The sequence below is a fragment of the Aedes aegypti genome, chromosome 2 (genome assembly GCF_002204515.2).
Source record: "Aedes aegypti strain LVP_AGWG chromosome 2, AaegL5.0 Primary Assembly, whole genome shotgun sequence".
Lineage (NCBI taxonomy): Eukaryota > Metazoa > Arthropoda > Insecta > Diptera > Culicidae > Aedes > Aedes aegypti.
Window position 1 is genome coordinate 319,915,957 of NC_035108.1, and position 26,861 is coordinate 319,942,817.

Here is a 26,861-nt window from a genome sequence, read left to right on the forward strand (position 1 = left end):
TTGAATCGATTCAGTAGTTACGATACTGCGAGCCGAGGCCAGAGACTCGTAACTACATGAAAAGACATTTGGTTCATCCGTAGATGCTATGTCCACACATCCGGGGAAGTGTGTATTGAATAAACATTCTAAAACTTCTTCATCGGAAGAAGTAAAGTCACCATTAGGTAAGCGAATTTCGTTCACTTGGAAATCCTTAGATTTTGCAAGAATTTTGTTCAACCGACTGACTTCACTCAAACTGGAAACATTTGTACAAAGGTTTTTCCAGCCGGATCGTTCAGCAGAACGAAGAGCCTTCTTGTAAGCCTTGCGAGCTGACTTGAACGACTCTGATCCAGCTGAACGGCGTCTGTTCCAACTCCTTCTACATTGTTTCCTGAGTCTAGTCAGATCAAAATTCCACCATGGGGTCCCTCTTGTAGTCTTTACAGACCGCAGAGGACATGCTTCTTCAAAAGCTTCCATAATGTAGGATGTTGTAGTATCAACGGCATCATCCAGATCACTTGGATTTTCAATGGACGAAGAATATCCATGAAATTTGGTCGCAACCAATTCGATATAGAGTTCCCAGTTTGTTGACCGGGGATTCCTAAAACGCAAAGTCTGCGCAGTTACATTTGAATGTTCAAAGAAGATGTAGCGATGATCAGATAATGATTCCTCATCTGATACATGCCAATTCGTCAACTCGTGACTGATTCTATTCGAGCAGAGCGTTATGTCTAACACTTCTTCTCTATTAGAAACCATGAAGGTTGGGCGATTGCCTATGTTAAGTAATCCAAGGTCTGTACTACTTAAGTATTCCATCAGACTGGAGCCTCTTGTAGGACAGCCGGGGATTGGGGCTGGCGATGAGGATGGAGTAACTGATGAGGAACTTGTAGGGATTGCAAAATCCCTAAGCATGGGGAAGGCACCAGGTCCGGACGGAGTTCCAAACCTGGCCCTCAAAGTCGCAATCTTGGAGGCTCCCGGTATGTTCAGATCTGCTATGCAGATATGCCTGGACGAGGGAGTATTTCCAGATGCGTGGAAGAGGCAGAGCCTGGTACTATTGCCAAAGGCGGGGAAACCACCCGGTGACCCGTCGGCGTATAGACCAATATGCTTGATTGACACGGTGGGTAAAGTGCTCGAGAAGATCATCCTCAACAGACTGTCGAGATACACCGAGGGTGTAAATGGTCTCTCAGGCAACCAGTTTGGCTTCCGGAAAGGGAGGTCCACTGTAGACGCTATTCTGACGGTTAAGAAAACCGCTGAGATAGCACTCCAGCGTAAGAGGAGGGGTATTCGCTACTGCGCAGTAGTGACTCTGGATGTAAGGAATGCATTTAATAGTGCCAGTTGGGCGGCTATTGCTGATGCGCTCCTGCGTCTGGGGATACCCGAGTACCTGTACAAGATTCTCGGAAGTTACTTCCAGAATCGGGTATTAGTCTATGACACAGAGGTGGGTCGGAAGTGCTTTCACATAACCTCAGGAGTCCCGCAAGGTTCCATCCTGGGTCCGGTGTTATGGAATGTCATGTACGACGAGGTGTTGAGATTAAAATTCCCGGCGGGTGTGGTCATCGTTGGCTTTGTCGACGATATCACGCTGGAGGTCTACGGTGAATCGATCGAAGAAGTGGAATTGACTGCAGCCCACTCGATCGCAATTGTGGAGGAGTGGATGAGCTCCAGGAAACTGGAATTGGCTCACCACAAAACTGAGGCTGTTGTTGTCAACAACCGAAAGTCGGTGCAGCAAGCGGTGATCAGTGTAGGCGACTGCACAATCACTTCGAAGCGCTCCGTCAAACACTTGGGGGTGATGATCGACGACAAGCTTACCTTCGGTAGCCATGTCGATTATGCCTGCAAGAGAGCCTCCACAGCTATTGTGGCACTGTCCCGGATGATGTCCAATAGCTCTGCGGTGTACGCCAGCAAGCGTAAGCTTCTGGCCAGTGTCGCCTCGTCCATACTGAGGTATGGTGGCCCGGCTTGGGGCACGGCTTTGAGTACCGATAGCTACCGTTTCAAGCTAGAGAGTACTTATAGGCTAATGTGCCTGAGGGTTGCGAGCGCGTACCGTACCGTGTCACACGATGCACTTTGTGTCATCACCGGTATGATGCCTATTGGTATCCTTATCATGGAAGACATAGAGTGCTTCGAAATGCGCGGCACAAGAGGCATACGCAGGACTGCCAGACTGGCCTCCATGGTCAAATGGCAGCGTGCGTGGGACAGTTCCACCAAGGGAGTGTGGACTCACAGGTTGATTCCAAGGTTAGATATCTGGGTCAATAGGCGCCATGGGGAACTAACATTCCACCTAACACAGGTCCTTTCGGGTCATGGATGCTTTAGACAATATCTACACCGTTTCGGTCATGCGGGTTCTCCCGAATGTCCAGTTTGTGCAGGTTTAGAGGAAACGGCGGAACACGTTTTGTTCGTGTGCCCGCGTTTCCGCACAATGCGTGACCGCATGTTTGCCACATGCGGTCGGGACACGACTCCGGACAATTTGGTCCAGAGGATGTGTGCAGACGAGTTTGGCTGGAATGCCGTTTCATCGGCTATCACCCACATCGTCTCGGAACTCCAAAGGAGGTGGCGTGTGGACTCGAGGAGTGACTAGTGCAGACGCTAATCAACAGGTGGTCCAAGGGTTCGCAGTCGGCTACGTAGGTCATACCGGTGCCCTACGGTCGAGATCGACCCTTACAGCGATTAAGTGGCCGCGGGAGAACATCCTGGTAGCGCTGCTGTCGTGGCGCCGGCCTACTGGGTGGATACGAGCCTCTGGTTGTTCGGGGCAGGTGGAGGCCCCTTCGTCAGCAATCCCAGCTGATGCTAGCTGATAGGGCCTGAGCCTTCAGTAGGTCAAATTGCGAAGCCCGCAGTATCAGTTCTTGATACCTGCGGTGCAGCTGGGCGCGGGCTTAGTGGTCGACCCTGCCCGCCTTCAGCGGACAACGGGAGGTGAGGACCACCCGGGAAGCTGGCAATGCGCCAGCATGCTACCTTGGTGGACCCCCATAAGCGTGTCATCGATGTTCGTTGCTGCATGGCTACGCAGCTAACCTGGAGGATGCGATGTGCAATAGCCCCTCTCCGAAGCAATGCCTTCTTGGTGGTCCCGGAGAGACGAAGGGTTTGGCGGCAATGGAAATGGTTTAGTGGGTCGGGGGTGTAGTCCTGTTTACTGCTTGTACGTAGTAAATGGTCCCCAACCCCACACTCCCGGACCTCGGTCCGGAGTCTGTTGAGCAGATTATCCCCCCATTGCTTAGAAGGAAAAAAAAAAAGACTGGAGCCTCTCAAATTGATATCCGAGCTGCCCCAGATGATGTGATGAGCATTGGCATCACTGCCCACAATCAGCGGAAGGCCTTTTGTTACGCAGTGTACGACAACTCGTTTGAAGTCATCCGTTGGGGATGGTTCATCATGTGGTAAATATACCGAACAATAGACGTATTTCCTGTTGAGGTCACCAACGGAAACATCGATTGTGACAGCACATACATCTCTGGTAGTTAACTCAGAAATGAGTGTAGCAACGATTGCTTTATTAACGAGCACGCATGCGCGGGGCATGGAGCGCGAGTTTGCCATTTCAAGCTTGCTAAAAGTAGCAAAAACTGGGTCCACAAGGTTACCTAGATAGAAGTTCCCTCTACGAAAGTAGGGTTCTTGAACTAGCGCCACTTGGGCTGCACCATTTTGCATGAGTCTGCAAAGATTGATCGTTGCTGTTCTTTTATGCTGAAGATTGATCTGAGCTAACCTAACCGTAGCCACTACCCAAACTAGGCAGGATTAAGCTTTTTGCAATCTCAGCACGAAAAAGACCAGCAACGAAAAAACCAGATCGGTATCTATTTAAAGTCGCCAAAGGCGAAAGAGCACAGAATACACTGTGTAAAACGCATAATGCGAATCCATATAGGTGATAATTTAAATTAAATGTCAACATATTCATAATCCCACCCTTATTAAGCCTCAAGATAGAGACTGAAGAAGGGCAGCCGATTATCTCGGAGAAACACAAGGTCACCTGCACCATTGCTCCGGGTAGCACAGGAAGGACTCAATACTGTGGAGGGCGCCCTGATACCCCACAGGCTCCGTTAGCGGTTAGGTTTTATTTAGACCCCCCTAACCATTCATTCCTAGGCACGGTACGCATCACACCATAAATTAGGGGTCACCTGTGAGGTGGACTTCCACCACCGGAACAGGCAATCCGTAGTGTTAATTCTTAGCCAGTTGAAACAACCGCTACCGACACTACGCGGCTATCTAGGCTGCTCGGGAAAAGGAGGTTAATATTGATGATTAACTCCTGACGTGCCCAAGCAGCCCCAATCGTTAGGTTTTCAGCTCAATCCGCTGTCTGGTTCTCTAGATTTGTGCTCTTGAAAATTTGAGGCTTGGCTTCGATGCATCTTCACCTTAAATTCCGTAGATCCACGCAAATTTCCGAAAATATGGCATCACTACCCCTCTGGTGCAGCAACCACTCGAACCATGCATCCACCTCTTCCTCCTTGTAGGTACGACTTTACGCTCCATTCATTCCAATCTTTTTCTTTCTTTTTTCTCTTTCATCCCCCCTACGGACAGACATCAAGCGGCAAATCAGCATCACGCCGAAGTCGATACGCGTCGAGCTGGGTGGCCGGGCGGAGATCATTTGCAACGTGAACGCCACCCCGGTTGCCAAGATCTCCTGGCTCAAGAACGGCATCCCCCTGGTTGCGAACCCCCCGGTGGTCATCACCGTCGACGATAAGGTGCTGATCGCACACGTCACCATGCAGGTAAGGTGTTGTTGTTTGCCGAATGGCTTCCAAAGTTTGGCGGGTGTATAATCCTGACCAGAATCATAGAACAAGATAATAACTAACAAAATTGTATCATTAGCAGTAGAAATTTTATTCTTTTTTCACAAGCATAATAGATGATGATGAGATGATTAAATTCTTATCTAGCATGAACCCTAGATACTTTATTTCTGACCAATTTATTGGAACTCCTCTCATCGTGACAATATGTCTACTTGAAGGTTTCAAATAAAGAGTTTTTGATCTATTTGGAATTATTATAAGTTGAATTTTGGAAGCATTATGAGGAATCTTCCATTTTTGTAAGTATGCTATCCAAACTTTTTCGAAATCTATTACAGATTACACGCAGGCTTCGTGCTTTGTCGGAGAAACCTGTGTCATCCGCAAACAAAAAATTTTGACATCCCTAAGGTAAGTTAGGAGAGTTAGATGTGAGAATATTGTACAATGTTGGTCACAGAATGCTGCATTGAGGAATACCAACTCTTACAAGAAGGTTTTCACACTTGAAGTTCCGATAACTATCCTGAAGTGTAAACTTTGACAAATAACTTTGGATTGTTCTAACAGTATTTATAGGAAAATTGTAGTTTTTTAATTTTACAATCAACCCTTCATGCCAACATTGTCGAATGCTTCTTCTATGTCTAGAAGAGTAAGACCAGTAGAATAGCCTTCAGATTTGTTGGAACCTGAGACGAGATTCGTGAAGAAGGTCTTCTTTTTCTGCGATTGCTGAGTTTTTTTTCTTATTCCACTCAGTGTTTATATCAATCTTGCGCAAGCCGTTCAAGCTCTTACATGATCGTCTCAGCAAAAAAAAACTATTGCGTTTGCATCACACCGTAGCATAAACCGCATTTTAAGTAAAATTTCAGACCAGCAAACGTAGCAGACATTATAATTAACCAATATTGTGTTTAGGTTTATAAGCATCTTTTGATAAACTGCTCCACTGACAGAGGTTCTACAAAATAGTTTATTTTGAATACAATACTTTTCACTTTTTCAGCCATAAAAACGACGGGCTGCATTTAACGTTTCGTGACAGCCGAATCTGGGCTGCATATGACGTTGATATTTTTCCTCTTCGCGAGTCTCTCTCAGGTTAAAATGAATAAAATTTGTTACACGTAAAAGTAGATGAGTGGTGTCGAAGGTCCATGGCGGAATCCGAACTGTTCATTGGCAAAAGTATATCAAATCCATCAAGGAGTGTTCATATTTTTTATTTTTCTTAATAGTAGTTCTCACTTATTCCAAATCAATACCCCAGAAATTTTTGAAAACGTTTTTTTTTATTATTGAGAATGCTTTCGAAACCGTGAGTAACTTGATTCTGAATTGGGATGGTGCGCCTTTCAAACTGCATAGCTAGTTTTTTGGAGTTTTCCGCAATTAGTTTGTAATAATTTGTTTTCCTTTTTCAATTCCGGTATTTGCTTCTGAGGTTTCAAAATTGAGGATAATTTTCCAAAGAGCTAAGTGCCTGGGACTGATTCAGAAATTTCATTTTCAAATTTTGTTAAAGTCTTAAAGTTTTTTCCATCTGATCGGGATGTCGATCGATGATGGTGAGGATTTTGATGAGGATGGGAAGGACCGAACATCGAATCGAATCAATCAAGCACCTGATACATTTCTTCGAAAGGGATGAACAGGCGGACGACGAGGCATCAGCTGGACATCTCATCTTACACATTTTTTTACCTGTCTACATTCTCATAATGGTTATTCTCCATAGACCGAGACAGGACACTGCCATAAGGGCTGTGGATGATGAATGATGGGTTCGACCCAGTTTCAATTTGTAACGCTTATCTGGAAGGATTGCCCTTTTGCAGCGGGGGGCATTTGCGGCTTGAAGACTTTTCTCTTTTATCAGAATGCCTTTTTGAAATGAAGATTTCACGGGGAAATGCTAGAAAAGGATAACGATTGTGAGGGTGAAACTTTTTGTTGAAAGGTATTTCTTTGAAGACATATGATGGTTTTCTCAATAATAATTATTATTTTGACAAGCATGTATCTAGAAGATATGCTACAAGCCACGAAGTCAATCGAAGCCACGTCCAAACTTTCATAAGTTATGCTTTTGTAGTGTACCTACCGAAAAGCATTTAAAAAAAAATTCACTATTATTTTAAGTTTTTTTCTTTCATATTCATCAAGCTAATATCATAATTTTACCTCAAATTCAGCTTCATCATCATTCTTATTTTTACCACATTTTAAACATCAATCCGTCTTACTCTACACTTAGGATTCTTATCTGTCTACGCTCACTGCCAAACAGTAATTCCAAGAGTATCATCAGCAGCAAAATAAATCCTTTTCTATTGTTGGGAACTTCCATCCTGCCCGCAGCCGTTCTCAGGTTTGAAAGTATCCTTTTCAAGAAAAGCAAAAAGACACCTTTCCTGTGCTTCTAATGCTTCCACTGCGCTAATGCGCCTCTGCTGTTGATGCTACTGTTGCGTGTAAAGGCAAGCGTTTTCTCACAGATTACTTGCACAAAAATAGCCCATCCAGATCCAGCGTAGGGAATTACACTACATAGGGAATTGTGAGCATTCTATAAGGTAGAGGTGCTACATTAGGGCAGTTCAAATAACAGAAATGTTTGGAAACTCATCTTCCTTACAATCTTCATGCTGAAAATTAAGTTCTTTAAAATTTCTATATGAACCTTCAACGTCTTTGGACGACTTCTAACTACTAATTACTAGTACTACTACTACTAACGATACTAACCAACATAAGATTGCAAGAAAGGTATGTGAGATGTAATTATCAAACTTTTGAGCAACCCTAGTGCTACAATAGGACTTAGAAATGACGGGTGGTTGATGGGTGCCGGCGTAATCTTCCCATCCATCTCTATCCCAAAACACAATGAAACTCATCCTCATCCTCGGAGAGTCCTCTCAGATGTTTATTTTCTTTCTGCTCGCTTTCTTTTTTCTTGGTGTCGTTTCTTTAATTTTTTCTGTTCTTTTTTTCCTTCTTTATTTCAGGACATGGCCAATTATACATGTGTTGCGGAGAACATTGCCGGCAAGCGTGTTTCGGATCCCGTCAGTCTCACCGTCTTCGGTAAGTGCCATTGCGATAAGGATATGCGCTATTTCGAAAGATTTTTGTCACATACCGTTTGAAACGTAATCCCAAGGAATTTCAGGGGATCCGATTGCATGAAATTTGTTATTACGAAATCATGAATTTTTCTTTCGCAAAGTTGAAAAAATTACGCTGAAATGTTTCAGTAACAAACAGCATGAAATAACAAAAATATTGTCGGCGAAAGAAAATGTTCGAATTATTCCTTTCGCCGACATTTTTTTGTGGAATTTTATTTCATGTTGTTTGAAACTCAAAAATTTCAACGTATTTTTTCAACTTAACGAAACAAATACCCCTGATTTCTCTGTCATTGCTTAAACAAATTGAATATCTTCACTTTCAATTGGTAATAATAGGGGAATGTTCTTTGAGGTGGTTTAATCTTTTCTATTTTGTGTTTTTAGGATTATACTGTTTCATGTTAAAAATGGGACAACCAACATACCGTTCATGGGTTATATTCCAGATATTGTGTGTTTCCCATCAACATTTTTTCCTAATGACACTATTCTGCAACTTTTTCTTAGCTTAGCTTAGACTGACTATACATATCAATGGTTGCTATTCCGTGATTGACCGAAGTCAGTGAAAATGCACAAAGAATCTACTTGAAGTTTGGCTAGGATTGGCCATAATCTTCTTCAGTGTGCATAATTCAGTGCCTCTATTTGTACAGGGTCAATAACGGCGCCGGCCACGTCCTTGCAGTCAGGTGGGATTGGGGGAAGGAATGTTAGTGTGTAACCTTTGCTATTTGGAGACCGTGTTTGCCTCTGCATCTCCACAAAGGTTACTGGGAGGGATGTTTGTCAATGGGGAGGATCGTTGGGTCACAGGATTCACTTTGATAAGCAATTAGACCATGATAAAAAAATATTTGTGAGACATAAACATTCTTATATGTAAATATAATATTTCCATTTGATTGAACAGTTTCTATGTAGAGAAAATTATACCGACACTTGAGGTGACGAATAATTCAAAGTTCGTTGAACAAATACCTAAATGTAACATTCCTAACACTCTTATTCTTATGCCGACATTTACAGTGACGAACCATCCAAAGTTTGTTGAATAATGTGAACCTTTCGCAAGTCTACACTTGTAGTGTCGAACCATTCAAAGTTTACAAAAATAAAGGTAAATTTACAAAAATAAAGGTAAAAAATATGGGGTGTTTTGAAAAAAAAAAAAATGTTAAGCATAAATAATTCATGAATCAGAGGTTATGTCGACACTCACAGTGACAACCATTCATAGTTGGTTGAAAAATCATATTTACGATTGAATGTGCAGTCATACATATTTTATAGATTAGAAATAGTAGCATGAAACGAGCTCACCAATTGATCCGTCATCCTTAACTGAGCAGCAACAATCCACTTTCAGCTGCACTCGTTTGCTCGGCAATATAAAAGCACTCAGAGAAAACAAGAGCGCGACCCGAGAGAGAAAACAACTGACGACTTCTCGGGCTTTCTTGACGCACTGCCCAGGAGCAAGCGTCAAGGTCGAAGGATCAAACACTACTAACGGACCGCGCACTTTTTAATAAGGCACTATTCTACAACTTACTTTTGACTGGGTTGGTGGTCTAATGGCTACCGCTTCTGCTTCATAAGCAGAAGGTCATGGGTTCAATCCCAGGCCCGTCCCTTTCCTCGTACTTTGTAGTTGTATATCTCTCACTTGCTTCTGTCTTCCATTCTAAATCTATCACACTCAAACTATTCGTTCATAGCAAAAGCAAACCTCTCTACCCCATGCCTTTCCCCCAATCCATACACTCCGCATGAACTGGCGTAGATGCAGTCGGACTCCACGGTCTACAGTGGGCTGTTATAAGTGCAAAATCATTTTTTTCAATTGGATTCATGCAACACTAAAAGAAAATTTTAGTTGATATCGCATACGACGAATTCCCGAATTGACCGAATATCTTTGATTTTGATTAAATTTTACACATATGTTGGTATGGTTGAATAAGCGTTTTTAATAGATAAATCGATCATTTTGACTCAAAACTAACTTTTGAAAATGTCCTATCAGTTTTTGCGTGCAATTTATTTGATAAATTTACATATTTTTGGGTATCCATTTTCTTAAATATTCTGAATGAACGTTAAAATTGAACTAGAATTCAAAGTTTCACAATTTTCCGTTACTTGGAACTATTTTTAAAATACGTTTGAAATTAGTATGGAAATCACTTTTGAATCACCCCTCGGCAAATTTTACTCTACTGCCATTATGTAAATTGAAATGTCATTGTGTCGATGGACCCAGTGTTGACCAGACTCATTTCCCCAAAATTCGAATTGTGAAGCCATGAACAGTTATAACTGTGCGTTGTAATCCTGAGATGGAGGGGGAGGTGGTTGGGCTGGAGTGTTGCACATGGGATCCGACAGTTTCGATCTCGGTGGGCCGCAATTCAAGTTTCGGGGAAATGATTCGCACTCACTCACTCACTCATCTCATTTCACCGAAACTTGAATTGTGGCTCTCTGGGATCAAAATTGATCGATTTTGTGTGCAGTACTCAAGCTTAACCATCTGCTTTTCTATCTTAGGAGGATAGAGCATGGTTGTAGTAGTTCGTGGCTTCGTAGTTCGGAAAATGTTATTTTCGGGGAAATGAGTCTGAACAACACTGGATGGACCTAAAACTTTTTCAATAATTAATCATTATAGAGAATTAAGATATTAAAGCGCAATAAAAGCATGTTATGGTTAGAAAAAAAGTGCACTTTTAATCAAAAACTGTAAATTTTTCATCACTAAGCAACCCAATTCTATATCTGAAACTGCAGAATTGTGATTAACTACTAAAAAGGGCCATATTTTTTAATAAATAAATTTTGGCATTAAATTTGAAATAAATTAGTAACATCAAGTACCAGTCGACCTTTCCAACTGAAATTATTTTTCATCGATTCGATCATTTGATTTCATGAAAAAAGCAAAATTTTAAATTCTACCTGATGTCGATCTCCGAAAAACTTGTTTCATTTTAAAAAATCTCCATAATGAAACTTTGTTCCAAACACCTGTTTCATAGAAAGATTCTACGGTCAAAATTGAAAAAATAAAATAAAAATGGGATTTTGTGTGATTCGAAGTTTAAATTCATTTCTAAACGTTTCACGATAAAACATAACATATTTCTTCAATGTTAATTTTTTTTCTGAAAGCTAAAACGGTTCACCACATTTTCTCATAGAACATTTTTCTCTGCAGTCAACACTTTTGGAGCTGATCTTTTTAAAGTAAATCGCTTGCAAAAACTCATAGGCCATTTTCCAAAGTTATTCTTGAGTCTAACCTATCGATAAATGTATGGAAAAATCTACCGGATACATATGAAAAAAATAATCCTAACTGAAGATGGCCGAGTTCAGTGACTGACCGATTTGACAGAGAATTCGTCATACCTGGTATGGGCGTAGCCAGGATTTTCGTCAGGGGAGAAAGCGATCATTAAAGTTGGTTCACGAATGTTACGTTGAAAACAGCCATTATACACAGCATTTGTACCGTTTTTGTGTGAAAGCTTAAACTATGAAGAATATTCTTTTTTTACTCGCAGTTAGCAAAGTAGAGCTCTAAACTCTTCTTGGTTCATTTTTTTCTGAGTTTGATGTCCATTTACGGTTTAAAAACAAAATCATATTGTTAAAAGTTTGAAAATTCGATTGGTAGACACCTTATTTATTGACATGGAATATAATACGCTGAGATAGTACCTTCAAAGATTCCTAAGATTCCACCAATTTTTTTTCAAAAATTACTCCAAAAATTACTGCCTGCAGAAAAGCCCTAAAACAATTTTTCGAAGTATTCCTCTGAGGAATTCGTCAGCAATTCTCCAAGAAAATTTATCGGAAATTTTGTAGATTTCTTCACGATTTAATTTAAATTTCTTCGTTGATTATGTATTTTATAAAATGTGAAACTTCAGAACACAAAAAATAAGTTCATGTATTTTATAGTATTTTTTTTACAAAGATTCCTCCAATGATGTTTCTATTATATTTTCCTGGATTTCCATAAGTATTTTTTACTAGTTTCATCAATGATACATTCCTCGAGAGATTCTTGCAGATATTTTCACTTGAATTCCTTTAGAAATTGCAATCAGAATTCTTTTAGGAATGCTGTCAATGTTTATTTCAAGAGTCAATTCGAAATTGTTTTAAGAATGTCTTTTCAATTTGAATTAGATTTATTTTTTGTTGTCAAGATATTTCTTTAGACATTGCTCCTAGTTTTTTTTTGTGTAGTCTGTCATAAATGCTCCAGAGTTTTATCAAGAATTCTTCATTCGATCTCTTTAGAAAAATTTCTTGGAAGATACTTATAATGATTTCTTAAAAAAAAATTCCAGAGATTTATTTAAGAAAAACTGTAAACATGATTTTATTATTTTTTCAGAAATTCCGTTAGGCATTTCTGGAATTTCAGAATTTATCCCAACAACTATTCCAAGAATCAAGAATTACTCCTAGATCAACAAAATTCCAACAGTAATTCATCTTAAAGCTTCGCTTTGGTTTTCTTCAGAAACTCCCATAATTTATTTTCTTGGTAGCACCTCTCAGCATTCTTTTTAAAAATATAAAATATATAGATGCATCTAAAGTTTTCTGCAGAAATTAATGGAATCCAAGAAGTTATATCTTGGGAAATTTTATATAGATTTATTTTCGATTTTGTTCTGGGAGATGTTCATAAAGAAATTATTATAATAAAAAAATCCTTTAGGAAGCATTAGCTAAAGTCCTAAAAAAACTCTGATTGGTTTTCGAACGCATCCTTGAAAGAATTCCAGTTTCAATATTTGAAAAAAAAATCGAGAAAAAAATATTCTGGAAAGTCAAAGCGTTAATTCCTGGAAATCTAACCAAAGATGATTAAGATATACTTTTTTTTTCTAATGCCTGAGAGAAATCAAAACATAAATTTTAAGGTACTTTCTGGCAAAATTCCTAAAATTCAATTCAAAAATTTTGGAGATCTCTTTTTGAGTTTTTTAGGGATTTTTATGATGCATGTAAACAAAACTTATAATAACTCAAAGAAAAATTTTCTAAAATTTTTGAAAAAATCCTTAATGGAATCCTAGGGAAAATTTCTGGGGAAATTGTTGCAGGAACTATTATGACAACCTTTTAATGTGATACTTAAGGTAATTCTTAGAATAGTCCGAAAATAAATGCTTGGAAAAAATACAAAGGGTAAATTCCTATTTGCTATTCAAAAAGTAAATTGCTATTCCTATTTCTGAACCTGAAAAATTTTGCAAAAATCCTTGAAGAAGCCTTTCTGTAAAAATTTGCTGGGATAATATCCTAAAACTACTCAAGGCAAATTACCGGAAAAAATCCTTGAAGTAATTATTTAGAGAATCTCTGCCCAAGATTCTCAGTGAAATTCCTGGTTGGGTGTAAATTATGTATTATTTTCAAAAGAGTGTAACCGCTCGCGTAGCGAAGCCTTAGAAGTGGTCCGAAGCAATCCAGCCCAAAGCGCTTCATAACTCAATCTGGATTAATTGAGCGTTACCTCACGTAACGCGTCCAAATTAGTCCGACTGTTATTCTAGCACGGACAGAAACCAAGCCACGCGAACCGTTTGCTTTTATTTTTGAGCACAGAAATGCTACTCTCAGAATTCTCTCAAATTAATTAACTGGATTAACCAATCAGGAGGCGACACACTTTGGCGCAATCCTTTCCAGAGGTCTACTGAAACCTCAAAGGCAGGCATACGATCATTCCAAAATCGACCCTATAGTGAGTGAGTTCAAACAATAGAAAATATTCCAAATCTATAATTCAATTGTGCGGTGTGATAGTTAAATTGCAACGGTAAATCACTTGTGAATTTGAATTAGAAAATTATATTAAATTTAATTCTTTTCCATAGTGGCACAGTGAGTGCATTTGCAAAGAAAAAATATAAGCCAGCTAAAAAGTGAGCTTTAATAGTACAGGTAATATAGTGATGCTAGTATCCACACAATGTGATTCTAAATCGAAAATGTGTTTCTGTTCGAAGGCCAAAACCTTCGAACGAAGGTTTTTATTACGGGCAGGTCCAAATCGGAAGTGGCCACGAGAAAAGACGGCACTCCCGTCGAACAAGCCGCCGCCTCGTGGGCGTTGGTCCCAAGCTCCATTTTGGACCACGCTCCCCATTCCACCCCATTGTTGGGGGAACAATACCGGTGCGTCGCCACATGCTTCGTAGGGGTCCCAGCAAACACCCTGAGTAAGTGAAGCCTATCATTCGCACGTTTCTCGAATCGCCTGCAATTTTCCGCTAGACGTGACTGGCCCTACGCGATCCTTCACCGGCGCCGTCGCGCTAGCCCCGCTGCAACCAGGTGTGCAGTGAGACGTGTGAAGACCAGCGTTCATCCGATCTCGTGGTTCCGCTGACCACAGCCAGTCCGTTCACAATCGAACGGCTTACAGTGACTCCACTGTAGCGGGTACCAACCGCCAGCCAGCTGGACCGAATTAAAGTCGCCATCTTCATCAACATCCTCAAGCCTCCGCCAGCGTCACTAGCGTCACCAGCGTCACCGACATTGCCTGACACCTGCAGCAACAGCATCGAGCAACCTAGGTGCGATTGAAGGTTAGACAAAATAGTTAATAAGTAAACCATTGTATGCACACTACTAACACCCTAATGAACACAACAAGTCGAATACAAAATCCCGATGAATACCGTAAAAACTGTAGTGATTTGGTAAAGTCAGTTTCGTTAAATTGAGAGTCTTTTGAGTTTGGTTCCGCGATCGATAGACCCGCCCTGGGTAAGTTAGTCGGGCACATTTTAAAACGTGCACTGTCGCATCACGCTGCAAAGCGTGTTGGCGCTTAAGCGACAGTGTTTCTCAAATCCCTTAGGGTATTGGTTCACTCTGTCCGTAACAGAAGAGCAGTCTAGTTCGAATTGAGTTCCGTTTGAGTTGGTCGTTGAGAACTGCTCCTCTTCTGTTACCGAACCCGGTTTTCAGGATATCTAATGCGCAGGCGTACCGAAAACACAGGTTTCGTATCGTTTCGTCTAGTTTTTGCATCTTTAAGGGTTTGCCCCGTATTTATCCTGTTACATATTGGCGCCCAACTCAAAAGCTCGAGTACGATCTTTTGTATTGAATAGTTACATGATCAGTTTAAATTTGTAGAATAGTAATTTTTGAATTTTTGCTTTAAATCTGTACATTTTTTTTTCGCCTTAAATTTTTGAATTAGGATAAAGTCAAAAAAAAAATATATTTAACAGTATCGTTCATTGAATCACATCTTCGTAGTAAATAGTACTATCAAATCAGAATGGACATGTACAATTACCACGCCGACGATTTAGAAGAAGACGAAGTGAATTATGAGCTCGGAATCCGCGGTATCGTGTCGAACAATAATTTAGAAAGCAAACGCCGCGAACTTAGATCGTTAATCAACGAAGATAGAAGAAATCCTAAACTTTATACAACGACCGTTCCACTCGAACAGGAGGCAGAATGGATCGCCGGCAGGATTCGTTCTATTCAAGACGAATTAAAGCGAAAAATATCACTGAAGGCCCAATCAAGATTGATCAGTTTGAGAAATAGGGTTCTTAGAGCACCATCTTCAGATGTTCTCTCCAAAACCACGTTCATTGACTTGATCGACGCCATCAGAAACGCGCATTTCAGCTCAAATCCCAATCAAAATACCGAGCAATCGTTACAACAGCAAGTTCAGCGGTTCTCCGACTATCCACGAGCGCAGCCGCTGTCCAATACTCTGAACCCTCGCGCGACTCCTTATCAACCAAATTCATTGAATCAACCAGAGCTACCACCAGCTAATGCAAGCCCAAGTAACTCATTCTCTATTCCGGTTATGACATCGTCCCCAGGTCAAAATCTGAGGACCTTAGGCAATGTGAATCTACCAATGATGCCCCCTCAGGGAAATCAGGCTTGTGCTAACTTGAATTTTCCTGGACCTCCGCCGTTAACTCATGGTCAAGAAAATCAACATAATAATTTAAATTCACCAAGAGGCCAAATTTGGCAACAACCGCAGGAAAATCAAGCTGGTATTAATTTGGGAACCCCTGTCGAACCACCAGTGGCACCGCAAGGTAACCCAACTAATGCCGCAACAGGCCACAATCAAAACATGAGTTTTTTAACAAATGAGTTGAAAAGTTTTATCAAAGAAGCAGTAAAAGATGCGGTTAGAGATTTTATTGACGATCGCGCCAACCTTCCTACACCTACTTTTTCAAGCATTTTTCGTAATAACCAACCTGTCACAAATGACATTGGCGTTAACACTTCAAATCAACAATTTGAGGTTCCGCCTAGTGCTTTCCAGCAAAATAATAATCAACAATATGACCACACTCGCCATGGAAACCAGCAATCATTTCCTCCAAATTATTACAATAATTTGAGAACTAAAATAGAAAAGTGGCAGGTTTTCTTTAACGGAGAAGTTGGACCAAAATCTCCGTCGGTGTCCGAATTTATTAGACAAGTCACAATTTTGGCAAAATCAAATCACGTTAGCGACGCAGAGCTTCTTCAACAAGCCTACGTTTTCTTTACAGGCGAAGCGCGTAGATGGTACTTCACGTACTGGGAGAAATTTGTAACTTGGCAACATTTGATCCATTACCTTACTATGACTTTTGAGAATCCCAATAAGGACAAAGCCATAGAAGATGAGATGCGGGAACGTAAACAACGTCCTAATGAACGTTTCAGTGCTTATTTGGCAGACATGGAAAGGCTTTCTCAAAGTCTTACCCGTAAAATGGATCCAAACTTGAAATTCAAACTCATATTCGATAACACAAAATTATCGTACAGACGTCGTCTGGCGCTAATACCAGTTGGTTCGATAAACGAGTTGGCAGAATATTGTTATCAATTTGATGCGCTCGAACCAAGCTTGTTTGCACATAACATTTACAAAGCACACACTCAGACAGTTCATCAAATGAACCTAGAAGAGTTCGAGGACCTCAAGTTAGAGGACTCTGAGTCTGAAGAGATTAATGCTTTAAACAGTGGCAATAAATATACAAACAGAAGTCGTTTCCATAGAAAAGAATCTAAGGGGAACTCAACGGCTAATACAACACCAAAGCCAGAGTGCTCAAACGAAGACGATGAAAATATAGTTCGATGCTGGAACTGTAAGAATACAGGACATTTCGCTAAGGCATGCGAACAACCACGACGTGTTTATTGCTACGCTTGTGGCGAGCCTAACGTAAGCAAGACAACTTGTCCTAAAAACCATTTCAAATCAGCCGATTCAAAAAACGAGAATTAGGAGAAGAAATTGGGGAACCTCTTACTCCTGAACGAAATGTTTCCGATGTCCCCAATTACGACTATTTCAACCAAGTGTTCACCATGAATCTAAACCCAATTACCTGTCCGCATATTACGGTTCACATACTCGGAACTCCGATTCGAGGGCTTCTAGACTCAGGAGCTAGTATTTCCGTTATTAGTTCTTTAGATCTGGTGAAGCGATGGAACCTAAAAATCGAGAAAATTGAGTTAAAAATACAAACAGCAAACGGGGAAAAGCTTCAATGTGTTGGAGTTGTATACGTACCGTTTACTTTCCATGAAGTAACCAAAGTTATTCCCACGGTGATCATTCCCGATGTGTCGAAAGACTTGATATGCGGCTACGACTTTTGGCAAGCTTTTAACATACGACCCACAATAGGCGACAATAAAGATGTTGATTGCAGCAACTTGAACGGCGATCCGATCACCGATCGTTCGATCCAGATGCTAGATATCGAGTTCTTTAGCCCAATCGTTTTCAGAATTTCGCAGATTGATGCCACACGTGCCAGTGAACCAATAGAGGACGAGAGTTTGGACATTCCATCACTGGAGCTCCCAAACGAAGAACAGGTCACATCAGAATCCATTATAACCGAACATTTATTGTCACCTGAAGATAAACAGAAATTGGTAAACGTTATTAACACATTCCCAAAATCCTACAATGGGAAAATAGGAAGAACAACACTGTTAACTCATAACATAGAATTGTTACCAGATTCCAAGCCACGCAAAATACCCGCGTACAAATATTCTCCCAAAATTGAAGAGGAAGTTGACAAGGAAATCAATAGGTTACTTGAAATGGATGCTATTGAAGAATGCAACAGCGACTTTGTCAATCCACTACTTCCCGTAAAAAAACCCAATGGGAAATGGAGATTATGTCTCGATGCTCGCAGGCTAAATCAAATTACCAAAAGGGACGAGTACCCTTTCCCAAATATGGTCAACATTCTGGAACGATTAGAAAAGTCGAAATACTTTTCGATCATCGACTTAAAAGATGCATACCATCAAGTAATCCTTGAACCCGACTGCAGAGATTATACGGCGTTTAGAACCCGAAAGGGTTTATTTCGATACAAAACTATGCCCTTTGGCCTACTCAACAGTGGTGCCACATTATGCCGCCTTATGAACAAAGTCTTAAAATTTGATTTACAGCCGCATATTTTTGTATATCTCGATGATATAATCATCACCTCAAATACACTAGAGGAACACTTCAAATTATTATCGATTGTGGCACAGAGATTACGAGATGCAAATCTCACAATCAGCATAGAAAAATCTAAATTTTGTCAAAAGTCAGTTCGTTACCTCGGTTATATTTTGAGCAAAGATGGAATTTCAGTGGACAGTGCAAAAATAGACCCTATTTTAAACTATCCGGCTCCAAAATCAGTAAAAGAAATAAGAAGGATTCTCGGTCTGGCAGGATTCTATCAAAGATTCATCGTGAATTACAGTCGAATTGTATCTCCAATTTCTGACTTACTGAAGAAAAATAAGGGAAAATTTCGGTGGACTGAAGCGGCTGACAAAGCCTTGTTAGAGCTGAAATCAGCGTTGACGTCACCTCCTATTCTATGCAACCCAGATTTTGATCTTCCTTTCGCCATTGAGACAGATAGCTCAGACTTAGCTGTCGGGGCGGTCCTCACACAGCACATAAATGGAGAAAGAAGATGTATAGCCTATTTTTCCAAAAAGCTATCATCGACACAGAAGAAGTATAGCGCCACAGAGCGCGAGTGCCTCGCAATGCTAATGGCGATAGATAATTTCAAGCATTTTGTAGAAGGAACTAAATTTACCATCATAACGGATGCAATGAGCCTTACCTTCTTAAAATCTATGTCGATAGATAGTAGAAGTCCACGTCTCGCACGATGGGCGATGAAAATACAAGGCTATGACATCGAATTCCAATACCGAAAGGGAAAAGACAATGTCAGTGCAGATGCTCTATCAAGATCATTGGGCTGTATTTCTGGCAACATCGCTGATGCTCCTTATGAAGAGCTCAAAGAATTGATTAAAAAATATCCTGAAAAATATAAAGATCATAAAATTGTCGACGACAAAATTTACAAATTCGTCACTAATGCAGCCAAACACGATGATCACACTTTCAGATGGAAATATGTGCCAACAAGCATAGAGAAAGCTAAAATTATTGAAGATATCCATAGTCAAGCTCATTTCGGTTTCGAAAAGACGTTTCAAGCGGTGGCGCAAAAATATTTCTGGCCAAAAATGAGTGCAGATGTTCTCCGCTACTGCAAAGAATGCATCACTTGTAAGAGGGCTAAAACAGATAACGTTAACGCGAACCCGCCCTGCGGAAAGCCAAAAATGAGCAATCGACCTTGGGAAATAATTTCGGTTGACTTTTTAGGACCTTATACTAGGTCACGATCAGGCAACGCCTGGGTATTAGTAGTCACTGATCACTTCTCTAAATTCACAATGGTGCAGGTAATGCGACAAGCTAAAACCTCCACAGTAATCACTTTTCTGGAAAACAACGTATTTCTTCTGTTCGGTGTACCAGCCGTTCTGATTTCAGACAACGGTGCACAGTTTCTTTCAAAAGAATTTGAAAAATTCCTTTCCACCTACAATGTGCAACATTGGTCCCTTGCTGCTTACCATCCAGGCCCAAACCCTACCGAAAGAGCAAATAGGGTCATAACAACAGCCATTAGGGCTTCATTGATGGACAAATCTCAAAAAGACTGGGACAAAGGTATACAGCATATCGCATGTGCGATTCGCAATAACGTTCACAGTTCTACAGGGTACTCACCATACTTTGTTAATTTTGGTAAACAAATGATCAGTTCGGGTGACGAATATACGCGGTTGCGTGATACAAACCCAAACATTGATCACTTCGATCCACCAAAACTATCTGACGATCTTAAGCACTTGTATGAAGCAGTGCGCATCAACCTCAAGCGCGCATATGATCGATATTCGACGTACTATAACCTGCGAGCGAAGCGTGACATTCACTTCGAGGAAGGCGAAGTCGTACTCAAGAAAAACTTCTTCCTTTCCGACAAGTCTAAAGATTTCACGGCGAAACTTGCACCACGATATAATGAAGCAGTCGTCAGCAAGAAAATCGGCACTAATTGCTATGAACTTAAGGACCCGAAAACAAACAAAACACTGGGCGTTTTCCATTCGTCGAAACTTAAGAAGAAATAGTGTGAGAAGGAATGATGGAACAAAACAAAACACCAAAATCAAACCTCTTCCTTCCCACCACAACCGCAAACAAAAATCACTGATGATAAAGCTATGACAACCGAAGCACCATAGTAGGTTTACAATACATCCACAAAACACCTTGTTAGTTGGCAGGTAAAACAAAAACAACTTTCACTGCTATGAGGGCTGCAGCGCTTGTGCCTACCAGATTGAACAAACACCACTCTAGCACTGCTGGACCGTTGGGTATGTACTTCTTCCACATACGTACCATTTCGGTTATGTACGAAAATCCTTTGGAACGCTAACAATAATAGGTTCTCCAGGCCACCGAGACAATTTTTCTTCACAGCACAATAACCGAGAACAAAATGATTCACCGAGGGCGTAGTCACTAAAAAGAAAACTTATTTCGCGCGAGATAATCGATAGTCACAGTCGCGGAACCCTCCTTCAGATTAAATCGAAGGCGCGAAGCACTTAGAATAATAAATTTTAACACCAACTTAGAATATGAAAATTAAATTCCGTACCGAATTGCGAGTCGAAAAATACGCGTCGTCGCCGTCGTCGCGGTCGCGGTAGACTTTCGATAACTGTCTGTCAAAAGACGTGACAGCTATCATGGTTTCGTCAAGTCCCGTAGTAAATAATATGGTTGCGCCGGTAGAGGAATGGAATCCCGAATAAAAGATTCCTCGCAGAAAAGCGTGAGAATTATTTCGCAAAACATTTTTTGCGTCGTTATCGTTTGAATAGAATAATAAATTAAATTGGAATCCTTAAAAAGATACTTATTAGTATCGTAAAGTACAGACATTGTACTTATATCGTCCGTATTACTAGCTATAATCCGCATCAAATATAGTTGAAAGAAAAGTGTTTTTAGTAACACTGTTTTCGTTAAGTTTGATATCGGTCGTGTTTTGATTGTATGCGTGAACTCGCAACAATCGCGTTGATTTAAGACGTGGAACAGTTTTCGCAGTTCCTCCGTCGAATTGACGTCGTAAATTTTTACTCCGGTTCGAAATGTTGTCCCGTGCGCGTAAAAGTTTGCAAATACCCATTATCCCGTGTTTTAAGTACCGCCGCAAGTTTCTCAACATGTTTGAGGTAAATACCGTTCCGTTCCGTATAAGTGCCGTTTGGATAAAGATTATTACCATCAATTTCTACAATAAAATTGTGGAGATGAAAAATATATCGTATCGTCTGGAAAATCAAAATGGCGGCGTACTTGAATTGCATGAGAAGCCATGATTAGTGAAAATTTTGCTGAAATTAAATAAAAAAATCAAATTTATGATGATGTTTAAAGGATATGTGATGATGTGATCGATACAGTTAATGTTCGAAATAGATAAATGTATGTGTTATGACCTGATCATGTTGAAGTAAAGTGAGCAAAGAAATTTAGTGAAAATAGGATAATTGAATTCCAGAAATAATAGAGAGCATTTATGTGAAGACATTTAAAACGATAAGTGACCACAGTATTCTGAAAAATTTAATAAAATTTTTGCAATGAAAATTTTATTAAATTTTTCATCGCCTAAACAGGGGGTATATGTAACCGCTCGCGTAGCGAAGCCTTAGAAGTGGTCCGAAGCAATCCAGCCCAAAGCGCTTCATAACTCAATCTGGATTAATTGAGCGTTACCTCACGTAACGCGTCCAAATTAGTCCGACTGTTATTCTAGCACGGACAGAAACCAAGCCACGCGAACCGTTTGCTTTTATTTTTGAGCACAGAAATGCTACTCTCAGAATTCTCTCAAATTAATTAACTGGATTAACCAATCAGGAGGCGACACACTTTGGCGCAATCCTTTCCAGAGGTCTACTGAAACCTCAAAGGCAGGCATACGATCATTCCAAAATCGACCCTATAGTGAGTGAGTTCAAACAATAGAAAATATTCCAAATCTATAATTCAATTGTGCGGTGTGATAGTTAAATTGCAACGGTAAATCACTTGTGAATTTGAATTAGAAAATTATATTAAATTTAATTCTTTTCCATAGTGGCACAGTGAGTGCATTTGCAAAGAAAAAATATAAGCCAGCTAAAAAGTGAGCTTTAATAGTACAGGTAATATAGTGATGCTAGTATCCACACAATGTGATTCTAAATCGAAAATGTGTTTCTGTTCGAAGGCCAAAACCTTCGAACGAAGGTTTTTATTACGGGCAGGTCCAAATCGGAAGTGGCCACGAGAAAAGACGGCACTCCCGTCGAACAAGCCGCCGCCTCGTGGGCGTTGGTCCCAAGCTCCATTTTGGACCACGCTCCCCATTCCACCCCATTGTTGGGGAACAATACCGGTGCGTCGCCACATGCTTCGTAGGGGTCCCAGCAAACACCCTGAGTAAGTGAAGCCTATCATTCGCACGTTTCTCGAATCGCCTGCAATTTTCCGCTAGACGTGACTGGCCCTACGCGATCCTTCACCGGCGCCGTCGCGCTAGCCCCGCTGCAACCAGGTGTGCAGTGAGACGTGTGAAGACCAGCGTTCATCCGATCTCGTGGTTCCGCTGACCACAGCCAGTCCGTTCACAATCGAACGGCTTACAGTGACTCCACTGTAGCGGGTACCAACCGCCAGCCAGCTGGACCGAATTAAAGTCGCCATCTTCATCAACATCCTCAAGCCTCCGCCAGCGTCACTAGCGTCACCAGCGTCACCGACATTGCCTGACACCTGCAGCAACAGCATCGAGCAACCTAGGTGCGATTGAAGGTTAGACAAAATAGTTAATAAGTAAACCATTGTATGCACACTACTAACACCCTAATGAACACAACAAGTCGAATACAAAATCCCGATGAATACCGTAAAAACTGTAGTGATTTGGTAAAGTCAGTTTCGTTAAATTGAGAGTCTTTTGAGTTTGGTTCCGCGATCGATAGACCCGCCCTGGGTAAGTTAGTCGGGCACATTTTAAAACGTGCACTGTCGCATCACGCTGCAAAGCGTGTTGGCGCTTAAGCGACAGTGTTTCTCAAATCCCTTAGGGTATTGGTTCACTCTGTCCGTAACAGAAGAGCAGTCTAGTTCGAATTGAGTTCCGTTTGAGTTGGTCGTTGAGAACTGCTCCTCTTCTGTTACCGAACCCGGTTTTCAGAATATCTAATGCGCAGGCGTACCGAAAACACAGGTTTCGTATCGTTTCGTCTAGTTTTTGCATCTTTAAGGGTTTGCCCCGTATTTATCCTGTTACAAGAGAAATAGTATTCTGAGAAAAATTGAGTGGCTCGGTAGCTTAGTTGGTAAAACGCTCGTCTATCATACAAGAGTCCTGGGTTCAAATCCCAGCCGATTACGTGGATTTTTTTCATAATTTGTCCATCTTAACCACGCGTAATGAGTTAATTAATTTAATAACCACGTGGATTGGATTACCGAACAGCTCAATATAAGTGTCAATTTATATTTCAAATGATTTCAAGTAAAAAGTCGGTAGATTTCTAATTTTAGTTGTACTCCAAGAATTATTCAAAAAATTCATCATGACGCAACTTTAAATAAACGTGAATTTTAAAGACCATCTTTAATAAATTTAAACAAAATATTTAGCTCTTCAACCAACCGTCGGCCAGGAGGGGTGGCAATGAACCTCACTCCCCTGCCCTTCTCTGGCCACGGCTCTGGTACGAGGTTGGGTGGATAAAAATAAATAAAGTAACCAGTGTTTGGTTTTCGATCAAAATAAGCCGATCGAACCATATTCGGAGAGTGTTACAGTTCGCGAACCATAACAGTTCGTGGCACATCGCATTTGGAGAGGCATATGAATGTAAACATTCACTCTCTCGTTTGGTACGTGGCACGAGAGCGTTCAAGAGCAGCAACTTTCACAGACTGCAACAGTATTGAGTCGTTTATGATTGATGTTTTGCATGATTTGTAATAATTTTCATATTTACTGATAATGTAACATTTAACAACCTAATTATAATCTATTGGACCATTGAACACTTCATTGGTAGCAAACATAGCACAGAAAATAAAAAAATATTCGCCTCTGTTTCTTGATCAGAATGAGTATGGGTCAGCGAATGTTGCAAGTGTTGACACACAGTGATCGGCGCCATACAATGGGTGGTGTGTGTCTGTCTTGTTTTCGTTCATGGCTCGTCATCTTCCACGAACGATAAATGTCATATGTGTTGTATGAAAGCAGGCGAATAAATGGGCTGAAATTATGGCTCGTGTCAGTGATCGTTAAATTTTCCAAAGCCGAGTTTTTATATATCATTTATTTGAAAAAAGTGACGAACAGGTATTGTTTTTAGATCGTCCTTTGGTTCGTTGTTTAACTAGGTCTTACGACTTCGAAAACATAAAATATTTAACATAGTTTTGGACTATTTGAAAAGGAGGGGAGTAGTGACATATAAGAACATTATTTTTGTGTCAGTTCGCGAAACAAAATCAAAATTTCGTTTCATTTAGTAAAATTTCGCACATTTTTGGATTTAGTTTCGAGTTATACGAAACAATTTCATATATTGTTTCGTTTCGTCATTAGCAATTGTTGCAAAATTCCGATTTTAGTTTCTTCTCGTATTGACATGACAAAAATGCTTATCGCATACCCTTCGCCCTTTGCTTCTTTGTCAGTTTTCGGCTGACCGAATGGTGTGTGGTTCTGCTCCACTCTGAGTAGTCTTCCCGATAAAAGGTCCGGCAAAAGACAAGACAATTTATTTCTCATTTGAACGAAATCAGCATCGTTGGACGACCGGAGAGCAGAACCACATCTCCTAGGGCTTTGCTCCCGTTTCTTGTTTTTTTTTTTGAGTTTATAAAACCAGCGCCAACGAGAGGTGAAGATGGGTATCACAAGGGAAAGTGCGGAGTTCTCTTTGTGTAAATGATGCTGTTTTCTTGAAAAGTTAATGCATTTTCAAGTGCCCTGGGGCGGTGTTCTCTCTGCCCTTGTTCTCCGGGACATCGTTGCAATGGTTGTGGTAAATTGCTTCGGTAGTCGGCATGAATGGAACAATTTCAAGAGCACGGTTCCGTTTCGTATCATGCTGTGGCTCTGTTAAGATGTAAGAATTATGGATTTTGTCAAATAATGCGGACGATTTATGGGTACTGGAGTTTGTAGAGCTTTTGAAACAAGAACGATACATTCTAGGTTGGATGTGAGAATGGAGAAACTGTAACTTATAATCTTCAGATTAGAAATATACCTAAGATTTGAACAGTAATTCATGGCAATGATGGTATTTAATCAAACGATTTTCAATGGCATTGAAAATAGTTAACTTTTGTATTCTAAATAAACTGTTTGATATCCAATGGAGTTATCAGCGAAAATTCCTACTCATATGAAAGGGCATAACTAAACTTTTTTTTTTTTAAATTTGAATAAGGGATTATTAGAGTATTTAAAAAAAAGGACGAATTGAACTTTAACACTTCGTGTGTTAGTGATAGGCCTATTTTGTCTGCGACTCACATGTTTCTTTAGTGTTGAATGCTCGATTTTTCTTGAAGGGGCATGCCTCGCATTGCTGCTTCAAAAGGACCTATGTAACAATGAGAGAAACTCTCCTTTCTCGCTCTCTTTAGATAATAAAAGTGAAATATTAAAGCTCTTGGGAAGTCTATTACTATGGATCAAGATAATATCCTTGGCTAACGTTTCATACAAAAAAATGCAACAGAAGTGATTAATGTGGCTTAGTTATTGATTAAAGAGAAAGTAAACAAAGAGAGCCTCTGTGTCCTTTTGAAAAGTAACGAGAGTTTTTTTTAAGGAGAGTAGCGGTCTGGTTTTTAACCTTTCAGTCGTCGCATGGTTTGCCACTGTCAGAACCACCACGCTGCTGTTGTGAACGAAAAGCGAGCTTTTTTCTCTACTGTTGTAGAAAATACAACAGGGCGACGACTGAAGTGTTAAGAAAATTTCATTTTCATGCTTGTAGTTGCAAATGATAAAAAAAAACTCATTGGAAATCTGCCAGAGATTTCTGGAAGTTCCTTCATTACATTCTGCAGGGAATCCGTTAGGGGTTCTTCTCGCATTTTTTTCCATATATTCTGAAAGGATCTTTTCGAAAGTTGCCTACAGTAAGTCCAACAGAAATTCATCCAGGATATCAAACAAGAACTTGTTCAGAATTAATTTTTACAAATATTTTTTCATACTCATATTTTTGATTCTATCTCTAGCATGCGAAACACATTTTTCAAGCGCTCAATTACACTTCAAATAACGTTTATCAGCTGGCAATGACCGCGTAATGGATTCTGGAT

General features: G+C 40.4%; 1 protein-coding gene across 1 annotated transcript in view; it reads left to right on the top strand.

Moving 5' to 3' along the window:
* The window catches only part of LOC5570957 (netrin receptor unc-5), a 507,697-nt gene that overhangs the window by 91,502 nt on the left and 389,334 nt on the right, over window positions 1–26,861 (top strand). The window contains exons 5-6 of the mRNA XM_021845791.1: window positions 4,633–4,829; window positions 7,874–7,952. Of these exons, the coding sequence (XP_021701483.1) occupies window positions 4,633–4,829; window positions 7,874–7,952 (276 nt within the window). The remainder of the gene's footprint in view (window positions 1–4,632; window positions 4,830–7,873; window positions 7,953–26,861) is intronic.